The sequence below is a fragment of the Glycine soja genome, chromosome 1 (assembly GCF_004193775.1).
Source record: "Glycine soja cultivar W05 chromosome 1, ASM419377v2, whole genome shotgun sequence".
Taxonomy (NCBI): Eukaryota; Viridiplantae; Streptophyta; class Magnoliopsida; order Fabales; family Fabaceae; genus Glycine; species Glycine soja.
In genome coordinates, this window is record NC_041002.1 from 42,822,348 (window position 1) to 42,834,378 (window position 12,031).

The 12,031-nt window shown below is 30.6% G+C and overlaps 2 protein-coding genes across 2 annotated transcripts; both read left to right on the top strand.

Moving 5' to 3' along the window:
- Positions 1 to 5,478: 5,478 nt before the first annotated feature.
- On the top strand, positions 5,479 to 6,015 carry LOC114379091 (transcription factor bHLH140-like). The gene has a single exon (XM_028337694.1). It carries the CDS (start codon positions 5,479 to 5,481, stop codon positions 6,013 to 6,015), a length of 537 nt encoding a protein of 178 aa, XP_028193495.1.
- Positions 6,016 to 7,124: 1,109 nt separating this feature from the next.
- LOC114416307 (UPF0098 protein TC_0109-like) lies at positions 7,125 to 8,622 on the top strand. The gene is made up of 2 exons (XM_028381172.1): positions 7,125 to 7,637; positions 8,371 to 8,622. The coding sequence occupies exons 1-2, from the start codon at positions 7,203 to 7,205 to the stop codon at positions 8,446 to 8,448; spliced, it is 513 nt and encodes a 170-aa protein (XP_028236973.1). The 5' UTR covers positions 7,125 to 7,202; the 3' UTR covers positions 8,449 to 8,622.
- Positions 8,623 to 12,031: the final 3,409 nt, after the last annotated feature.

Below are 12,031 nucleotides of genomic sequence, written 5' to 3' on the forward strand. Positions count from 1 at the left end.
ATTTAATTCTTCAGCAATTCCTACCATTAAAATTAACTAAAAGTTCAAGAAGTCATTATATATATATATATATATATATATATATATATATATATATATATATATATTCAATTCTCATCTTTTATGAATTTATATTTTTTTACTTTAATATATGTTTTTTAACTTATTTCTTTTTAAAATTTTTACTTTTTCAAACTTTTTATTACTTATTGAATCACTATCCAAATAGAAGTTATTATAAAAATAACCTAACACCCCGCTAATATTGATGCTTTTTATCCCGCAAAGCTATTTTCTAGTACGCAAGCATGTTTGGAATAATTTATAATCTAAAATTGCAGCTGTTTTCTTTTTTCAAAAATAAGTTATTTCCAAAATAAGCTAGATGTTTGAGATCTTAGGTTAAATTTATTAAAAAAATTATTTAAAAAATTTATTTTTATGAAACTCGAAATTTGTTATTTATGATTATTTTTCAACAGTTTATTTTTCCTTTCAACTGTTTTATACTATTTTACTTTGTAAAACCTAATTTTTTATTGCATCCAAATAAAATTAATTATTTTCAAATTACTTTTCAATAAACTTACCTAAACAGAAATTAATTATGATTTTAATCGATTATTATAATAATCTATTTTCACGGTTGTCTCAACACACACCCTAAATCTAACACAGGTTTGAATTTTAAGAATATGATTAATTTTAATTTTTCTCCCATTCTTTTTGCAACCCCTTTCTTCTATCTCAATGATCACCTAAGAGCTAGGGATTTCGCTAGGCCCACCAAGGCTATGTGTGGATACTGACTAGTCTTTACTCGATCACAAAACACAAGTATTAGGCAAATGAATTTTTTATTTAAGATAACAAAATTAGAGTTTGTTCTATTTTTATTTTTATCATTAATATTTTAATAAAAATTCTCCTTTATCCTTTTTTTAATTCAGAAAAAAAACCTCATGCTTACCACCATAATTGATAATACCCACCTCTGAACTTCAATACACCGCCCCCATGCTTTCCTCCCTTGCAATTACATTTACTATTTTTCGGGTTATTTTTTAATATTTTTTAGAGCGGGTTATATTTTTTACTAATACACTTTAATTTTAATTATTATGTTACTTATATTATTTTTTTCAAAAAAATAATTTAATATTAAAAAATGGATAAGAGTTAAAAATAATAAAATTATAATTATTTAAAATTATCTTTTATATGCAAAATAAAACAAATTTTATATAAAAATCATATATATATATATATATATATATATCATTTGATATTTATAATTTATTAAATAATTAGTTGTATCAAATGCTTTTAATTTCATAAATTCAGTTTAAAAAATTAGTTAGAAATGAAAATTTAGATTTTAAATAATTAAATTTTAAACTAATTTATCTATTATTTCTACTTAAAAAAAAGCAAAATTATAAATTGGTTCCCCATTTTATCTCTAATTTCAGATTTTATGTACGAGTAAAATTATTCACGAATTTTGTCCTCATATTTAATTAAATCAAGCAATTTTAGTCCCTCAACCTACAATTGGATGTTGACTGTTATAAAATAATGTTGACTGTCACGAGTTATATTTTTATTGGATGATGATTGCCACATATCATGTTTTGATTGGTCAATGAAAATAACAATACATTTCATCTTCCATGAAGTTCACAACATGACACGTGACAATAATCATCCAATAAGAATGTGACACGTGATAGTTAATATGTCTCTTAACCGTCAATGCTTAATTGTGGGTTGGAAAATTAACCTTGTATGTTTTGATTAAATACAATAATAAAATTCATAAATAATTTTATTAAGAGATAAAATTTGAAATTGAAAAAAAAAAGAGTAACTAAAAATATAATTTTATCTTAAAAAAACTGAATAAGAACCCTGCCTTACTTAAAAGGTAATAATGTGTGGCGGTCAATACCCTACTTTTTGGTAACGTTTCCATTACTCAAAATATTGTGAACTGTTTTTTTTTTTTTTCGTCACCACAACAGTTGGTAACTGGTAACCATAACCATATACATATATCTCTCTCCAAAACAGTCACACTCTCGCAATTCTTCAGAACTACATCAGACCTTGTTAGGGCCAATGTCTCACTATTATTAGCAAATTGCTATCAGATTTTTACCACTCTGACTGTGGGACCCAAACCTAATCAAGCAATCTATCTCTCTATCTTCACCATCAAATCAGTTATCCAAAGGTTCACCTACTCCTTCACATCTGATTTTTGTTATCACTTATCAGGTCCAATCCAATCAAAATCAACAGCTACCCAGTTCACTAAATTCACCAAAATTAATAATTGTCCACTTCAATGATCTTCGTTTCCATTTGCATCTGCAAGGAAAAGAACTGGTGGAGTGACTGATGTGTGTGGTGTTTCACTTTATTTTTCTTTGCAATTTTTTTGTTAGATTTTATTCTATATTTTTGGGGGACAGAGATTGATGTGTTTGAGTAGAGAAGCTGTAAAATCAGAGTGCATATGAAGTTGGTGAATTTTATATGCAAAAGCAATAAGACATGTAATAAGTGCAACTCGATGGTCTGGAAAAACCTACAGTCATTTTAAAGGGGAAGAAAATCGAACCTTATTCATTTTTTTATATTTAGAAAAAATATCAAAAAACATTAAATAAATAATATAAGAATAAGAAATATAAAAAATAAATCAATTATAAAATATGGTGCAAGAATATAATGATTATTGGAGAGATGTTGATAATTATGTCAACATGTTGGACAATTTTACACAACCATTTTCAAACAAGATAATTTTATGAAATCAAAATTTTCTAAGACATAATAAAAGTACACCTCAGAATATAGAATTAATGATGTGGAAAGAGAATAGAAATAGACAGAAAAAAGAGAGAGAGAAGAATGTCCCATGTAAAATAATGGGATAAGAAAAGAAAAAAATAAAGTAGAAAAAAAGATAAACGAAAAATTGAGTATATATATTTGAAATATTTCTAAAATTAATTTTTATAAATACTCGTCTAAATATACACATTTTACTTACAAAAATCATATACCCTTGTTATCAACATGTTAATTTGAGTGATGTTAAGCTGAAATTTAAATTTTATAAATAAAAAATTAAAAGAGTGAAGTTAATAACTATTTCATATCAATATTATATTCACCAAAAATATACACACTTGTTTCCCTCTCCTATCTGGCTATCATAGAAGCCAGATCCACATGTGGTTGTGGTTGTACACTTGTACTCACCCTTTGTCTGACTACAAAAAAATTTCCATCTCCTATATAAGTTACTTGTTACTACCAATATTTCAGCTTTGAGTTCTCACGAAGCTTCTATGTCATCATTTATGTATAGCAGAACAAATTCTGCTCCTGCAGGGCATTATTGTGGAGTCACAAAACGCAGAGGAACTCCTAAATCTTAATTAAAGTTTACTTATACCGTGTGACGCAACAAAGAGAGCATTTCAAGCACTATCCGAAAGGAGATAATATAAATAAAAAGAAGCAACTTAAGATGAAGTCACTTTGTTCAAATTTATCGTGCATGCTGGACCCTTCCATAGTAGAAAAAGCGTCAGGGAAAAGAAATTAATGTTATACAGTGAAATGTAGATAAAACATTGCTTTTGGAAGATGCAGGTGAAAAAACAGAACTTTGTTTCCATCGGGATGTGTGGGATTTTAAAATTGGAGGGTTTAAAGCTTTAATGTTGAAGTGGGATACTTTGGTTTTGTATTTTTCTTGAAAAGAAATGCTGATTGCTTGATTCCACCTTAAGCTCTTTCCCGATCTGATTAAAAAAAGCAGTCTACAAATGAAATAAAAACCATGAATAGTTGTAGCATTGGTTAGATTAAAATTGAACTCAGATTTTTGACGTAGGATTTTGACTTCGAATTTTATAAATAAAAACAATACTTAATTAAGAAATTTTTTATTAAAAATAATCAGTTAAATTTTTAACAAAAACTAATAATCGATGAAGTCAAAATACTTTTTAGACAAAAGGACATGAATAGTTGTTATTCTCTTTTAACTGTGTGCAACCTGATGAAAAGCACAAACCACACACAATAAAGGGAGGCAACTAATGGCTTATTTCGTCACTCGTTTTAGACATGCCTGCAACAAAAATACATTTTGCTTCGATCTCAGGGGAAAGGGACTTACTTTCTCTTTGATCATCACCTCTTGACCTTTGGAATCAAAAGATAAATTTGAGGGCCTAATTAATTTCTCTCTCAGTCACTAGCCAAATGACTTTGTGATTTTGCTCTCTTTCTAGTCTTCTTGCAAGTGGGTCATCATGTCACACTGTGAAGGGATATTTGTACTACACCTAATCTAAGAAATTATGGAAGCCGAAAACTGAAGCGCAGCAGCATATCCAAAAGAAGATTAAAGAGGGAAAATTAAAAAGAAAAGAAAGGAAAAATTAAGCTAATTAAGCTGTACCTTGGGTGGGCCTAAGCATCGGGTCCCGCTTAAATCAGAATAATTATTATTGCCTGGCCGTCCAATTCCAAATATCTATAACCATAAATAAAAAAGAAACTCTCAAATTGTAATATGTAATTGTAATTGCGGCCGAAATATTAATATTTTGAAAATCTCTTCGCCAGTTAGTTTTTCTTTTTTCTTGATCATATTTACCAATATCTATAACCATAAATTTGATCATATTTACACCAAAATCGTATTTTCTCTTGACCAGTTAGTTTTTCTTTTTTCCAAAACTAAAAATCAAATTTTAAAAAAAATTAGAAACTTATAACATAGTCAACTCAGTCTTTTACTAGTATTTATGTTGTTTTCAACCTTCAGTAACATTAAGATTTAAAACTTACTCTGAAGGAGAATAAGGACAGATGATTGGAATAAATGCATGAGAACTTAGTTTTTTCATTATCACCGTTGAATACAACAGTAAAAGTAAAAATTGAGGATGCAACTATTGATAATTTAAGACCTTTGAACAAACAATAATTAAGATTCGTTTGATTTAAATGAACAAAAGAAATGCGAAAATAAATTAAAATGTAAAAAGATAAAATATATTTAAATTAAAGCAAAATATAAAAATATACAATACACATCAATTTTTAAAACTTCTTTATCAAATGCACCTAGACTTAATTAAACCAAGGGGTACTTTAAAATTTGGATCAAAATTATACTGACCTCAAACAAGAAATACTTCATTTACTATCCATGCGTCATGCATCCACCTCCTACGCCAAAAACTGGCAGACTCACACGTCCACATCTCTCCTTTTTCATTCATTCAAAGATCAAAATCGAAATCATTGTACCACGGTCATACTCTTCTATCGATATAAATCCTCCTTGAAAGTGACCCTAATCCCCACCAAGTCCAAAAACCAACTCATTCCATTCCACTACCTTCTCCCCTCATCTCAGCATCACCACTTCCATCATCTTCTCCAATGGATCACCACACTCCTTCCACTAACCCTACCTTATCTCAATTCTCTTCTTCAAAATCAAACAAAAGTTTAAACAAAGAGAAAAAGGGTGGTGCCAGAAAATGCAAAGGAGTGAGGCTCTCCACTGACCAACAAAGCGTGGCGGCGAGAGAACGAAGGCACAGAATCAGTGACAGGTTCAAGATCCTGCAGAGCATGGTCCCCGGTGGAAGCAAGATGGACACGGTGTCCATGCTGGAAGAGGCCATTCAGTATGTGAAGTTCCTCAAGACCCAGATTTGGCTTCACCAAACCATGATCAACTTCATGGACAATGATAATAACAATAATAATAACTATGAGTCTTCTTCTTCACTACCCTCACCTTTGTTACACCCTAATAGGGATAATTGCTATTATTTCCCTTCTGAACAGTTTTTTTCACCTCAGCCAAATGCAGTGTTTGATTATGATAACATGCAGGATTTGGCACAATGCAGCTTCCAAGGTGAAGACACGACCTACATTGATGCCTCTTTGAAATATTGGCCAGCGTGATTAATTAATATAGTTGATAATGTTATAGTTAGTGTTTTTTTTGTAATTTGTCAAATGTTTATGACTATCCCTATGAGTGTGATATATATTATCAATGAAGTGAAAGCTTAATTAGTGTAGAGTTTACATGTAATCGTGTTATGTTGTGTGTTGAATTGTTAATGTTGGGTCTCTGTCACAAACACCTCATTCATATTGCGGTTTTTTTTTATGCATATTCTTATTGCGTTTATGTGAAATCGTAGTGGCTGTTTAAGGAAAAACAATCTTATAAGTTTGTAGGATTCAATTAGGCTTAAATTTAAATTTTAAAATAAAATATTATCAATTATATATACTATAAAAAATGTGTTTAACTGTTTTTTTCATGTTTTTTTAAATAAAAAAATAATAATAATCGGTGGATGATTTTTAAAAATAATTATAAAAATAAAATAATAATTTATAAATATAATTATAAAGATAAAATAAATATAAAATTATGTAGACCAAAACATCTTATTACTTTTACATAATTATAGACGTGGGATTAAGATAGAAATCCCACGTACTCGTATCATTTATAAATACTGATTGCACTGTGTACATGATGGGAACATATTTGCTTGTGCAGTCCGATTTTGCAGAGTTTAAATCTATACATTCACATGACAAAGACATCTATTTAGAGTCTGGACCGTCATAGCATGTTGCATTCCGAACGAACGAAACATTAGTAGACAAATCTAAAGAAGAGAGGAAAAATGAAATGAAGTTTTAAATGAAAACATTATACACATACTTAAATTTACATTGCTGTCATTTAAGATTAAAAAAAATTGCAAGTTAATTTCTTTGTTTTATTACAATAAACAAAACATAAAAGAAATAAAAAAGTATAGAAATTAAGACGAAATGAAGCACCCTATGATGGACTAATTCTATCTTTTCTTAGAAGAGTTGGATCCTTCAATTTCGTCCAGAACGCTCCATATCCTCCACGAATTCGAACACGCGTCACGTTCTCTACTCTCTTTCTCACTTCCTCTCGACGTCACGACACGCTTCGCCACGTGTCACGCACCCAACAGTTTCCGAACACTCCTCCTCTATAAATAACTAACGTTTCCCTCTGTATACAACCGAAAAACTCCATCAATAAAAGAAAAAGAAAAGCACGTTAAAGATTGTAATAATTTGTAAAAACTATGGCTAGCGATGGCAGCGAAGAGTTTAGGCTAGTGTCACCGGCGTTCAGCAACGAGGGGAAGTTACCTCGGAACTACACTGACGAGGGCCAGGGTGCGAAGAAGAACATATCCCCTCCGTTGGAGTGGTACAACCTGCCGGAGGGGACCAAGACCCTCGCCCTCGTCGTGGAGGATATCGATGGATCCGATTCAGATGGGCCCATCATGCCATGGACCCACTGGGTCGTCGCAAACATCCCGGCCACGGTGAAGGGCCTGCCGGAGGGATTCTCCGGCAAGGCTGCCGAGATGGGCGGGGATTACGCGACGATCAAGGAGGGGAACAATGACCTGAAGAAGACCGGTTGGAATGGGCCCAGGCTGCCCACGCCTGGCCACAGGATTCAGTTTAGGCTCTATGCTTTGGATGATGAGCTCAAGCTTGGTAATAAGGTATGATGTGTTTTTTGTTTGTTGTGATGGAGAAATGGCTCGTTGAAAACGAAAATGTTTGTTCTTTTGCTTTCTTGATGTTAAATGGGTGTATGGACTTTGTGATGTTCATTACCAGTATACAAATATAGTAGGATAAATTAATAACAAGACTATCTTTGATATAACTGGACTGTGATAGGATGCAGTTTCTCATGTTGGTACACAAATTATTTATTATAGGAATTTTAACAAAAATTAGCATTAGAGTTTAAATTGTGAAACACTCTTAGCGTGTAAATATTATATATGATATCATGTTTAACTATACCATCATATATAATAGGATGACATATAATTAAATAATTAAATTCTTCCTCCCCTAGAAAAGTAAAATTAAATATCTCAGCAGACTATTTTAGATAGATATTTTCTTGAAATTTGAAAAGTAAAAAATAACCTTCTTTTATTGTCGTTAAGAAATAGTGTTCAAAATATACTTAATTTTAATAAGGAGATTTATGCTAAATTAATATGAATAATTTCAATACTATATGGTGGTAAGAAATTTCTGAGAGTTTTCTTTAAGATGAATCCTTGAGGAGATGCAATATAACATTCAAAAGTAGCGATTGAACAATTTGTATATGATGTGGTTCTAGAGTAGCTTCCATTATAGTAAAATGTTTCTTAGGTTGTTTCCATGGCAAAAGTCGTTCTTCTTACGTGAATATATTTGTTGCATTGATTGCAGGTGACGAAGGAGAAGTTGTTGGAAGAAACCATTGAAGGACATGTGCTAGGAGAAGCGACCTTGATGGCTATATTCTGATGTAACAACATATTATGGGTGCAATGTCTTTGACTTTATACATGTACCATTTTGGAATGTGACATCATCGAGATAAACATTTTACCAAATCTCACTTTGAGTTCTGTACGTCTCTTCCTTTTGAGCTTCATTATTTCATTAATATATTACAATATAATTAGTTCTTGCTCAAAACTTAAAAATTACAGGCTAACGATATCAGTGTTATTATGCATTTCCGATGGCATCTCACATGGGTTGTTAGAATGATCCATATCCACATTATATGTATTTTTCGATTTCTCCAAAGCATATTGATATAGCGTAGTTTTTAAAGTGTACATACAAAGACAAAACTGTTGTACTGATGTGGATTACAAATTCATGAATGAAAGGGGAGAGAGAAAGCATATTGATCGATTCTAATGAGATAATATATTTAATTGATTGAAAAATATATAAATTCTAATGAGATAATATATTTAATTGATTGAAAAATATATAAATTACACAGTGAATGTTCTTATTTATAGAGTAATTATCTCCCCCCAACCTAATAGGTGATAGGATTACACTCAGCTCGACCTAAAAAAACGAAAGTAAAAATCATGTTTTAACATATTTTGATTTGACAAAAATAAAACTAATGGCCCAAACTAATCATCGTATTTCCTGTGTTGTGTCCAACTTACAGAAACTCCCTAATTCCCTTTCGTGAAAGAAAAGAAATCCATACAAAAATTTAAACAATTATTAGTACATGTAAAATAGATAAATAGGTAATTTTAATTTTGTAACCTAAATTATCATATATATTTTTGTTATAGTATTTTCATGATTGTCATCAATCATTTTCAGGTAGGTATTTTTTGAAAAATAAAAATTTTTTGGGTACGAAAATTAAGGAAAAAAATAAATAAAAATTTGTAAGAAAAATAAAACTTTTGTCAGTACTAAAATTAAACAAAAATAAAAGTTACACATCAAAATTAAATTGAAAAAAAAATATTTTTCAAAACCTAAAATTTACTCATATTTTATAAGTATCAAGTCTATAATAAATTAGAAAAGTTAATTATTGCCTTGAGATCAAACACATAGGAGAGATAAATAAAAGAACATATTGATATTCATGAGATAATGTCTCGAGTTGATCGAAAAATATGAGTTATACAGTGAAGGCTCTTACTTATAAAACATATATTATCCCAATTAACTTCATAACTAATTAATTTCCAATATCTTTTATTATGATGCACAAAGTAATTAAAAAAATGCTACATGCATTTTGATTTGATGCCATCGGCAGGCATTTGGAATTCATTGGGGGAGGTCAGGCAGTTTGAGTCATTTTTTTCTTTATTTAAAATCACTAAATAAGAAATATTATTTAAAATTAGCATTTTTATATTTGTGTAAATTGGGAGATTTCGTCGGCCAATATGTGGTTATCCTCTGGAACACACATTTCAGGAGGAAGAAAAAATATTACTAATAAAAAATGACTTGTAACATTATGCTAAAAAATACACGTTGAATATTTTTGTAAATAAGATATTATTATTAGTATCGATTTTTAAAAATCGATTAATAGAACGATCTCAATCAGTTTTTTAAAAATTAATATTGAGATTTCCTCTTAACATTGGTTTTAAAAATTAATATTGATTTTAAAAAAATCGATGTTCTGCTTGCTGTTCTGCTTGCTTAGAAAATATCAATTAAAAAAATTGATATTGATGTTTTTAAATATCTATTTCTCAATCCCCCGGCCCTTGAAAGCCTTGTCTCTCTTGAATTGAAAGCCTCGTCTCTCTTGAAACCCTCAATTTCTCTTTTTTATCATTGTATCTCGAGAAATCTTGGTGTCCACTTGTCGCAACTTACCTCACGATGGGACGACAAAAGAAAATACTTAACATAAAAGCACATTTTTCTCTTAGGGAGAAAATGAGTGAGAGTCACCACCAACGTTTATTTAAGGAAAAATGTCAGAAAAACAAAAAAAAAGGTCTGCAAATTTTGATGTAGGAAATAATCTTCGGTTGTAATTCGGTAGCGCCTTAGCTTTGCTTTTCTTTTTTTTTTTTCCCTTCCTCCTTTCGTTATTTTTCCTTTCTAAACTTCCCAAACCCCCAAAACCCTTCCCCTGCATGGCTATTTATAGAAAAAGCCATTAACTCGCCCATGCGAGTTGGTTGCTTAAGGCTGAAGGTATTTTGTGGCCCAAGCAAGCTAGTTGCTAGCCTGGGAGAGTCAGGGTCTAGAAAATTTCATAAAATGATCATTTTGCCCCCTTTTGTGGCTTTTGTTTTCGAAACTGACAAACAACCATCAAAACCCTGTGCGACCCTTGGCCTTGTGCTATAATTGGTGCCCAACACCGTAATTTGACTAGCAATGATCAAAACATCATACCTGAATGAAATTAGGGTCTAACAGTTGCTCCTCTTTATTTATCTTTTATTGAAAATAAAAGATAAGTAAAAATAATGACATTAATTTCATTTGAGCGATCTGGCTATTCATAACCGGACGCCAAAGAAAACAAAAGAAGTGAAAACCAAAAAAAGAAAAAGGACATTGGAAGTCCTTTAACACCAAACAAAGGACCTTGAAGTCCTACAAAACATAAAATGGAGGACATTGAAGTGTTGTAGAACATAAAAGTAAAGGACATTGAAGTCTAGAAAGTATCAAACAGAAGACATTGTAGTCTTGTAAAACATAAAGCAGAATATATTGAAGTCTCTGATAGTGTAAAAGATTGAAGATATTGTAGTCTTTGAAAGCTTAAAAGACAAAAGATATTGAAGTCTTTGAAAGCGTAAAAAAATGAAGATATTGTAGTCTTTGAAAGCGTAAAGGAAAATACATTGGAATTATAAAACAGAAGACATTGTAGTCTTTGAAAGTGTAAAAGACAAAAGATATTGAAGCCTTTGAAAGATTGAAGACATTGTAGTCTTTGAAAGTGTAAAAGATTGAAGACATTGTAGTCTTTGAAAATGTAAAAGACTGAATATATTGAAGTCTTTGAAAATGTAAAAGACTAAATACATTGTAGTCTTGGAATCATAAAATGGAAGATATTGTAGTCTTTGAAAGCATAAAAGACTGAAGACATTGAAGTCTTTGAAAGCGTAAAAGACTGAAGATATTGTAGTATTTGAAAACGTAAAAGACTGAAGACATTATAGTATTTGAGAACGTGAAAAATTGAAGACATTGAAGTCTTTGAAAATATAAAAGACTGAAGGCATTGTAGTCTTTAAAAATGTAAAAGACTAAAGACATTGTAGTCTTTGAAAATGTAAAAGACTAAAGACATTGTCCTATGAAAATTAAAGCAAAGGACATTGAGTCCTATGAAAAAGATAAAGGACGTTAAGTCTTATGAATCATGCAATTGGATTTTGAAAATTGGTATATAATGAGAAATGTATGGACTCATAGCCTGATGTGAAACTAAGGTATGACACCACTGCACCACCCGTTGTCCACCACCGTGTCAGCGGCGGCTTGTCTACTACATTATGCTGCAGCTCTCATTGCGCCTCAAGGCTTCCATTGTTGTTCAAAGTGCTAAGTTAAAGATACACTC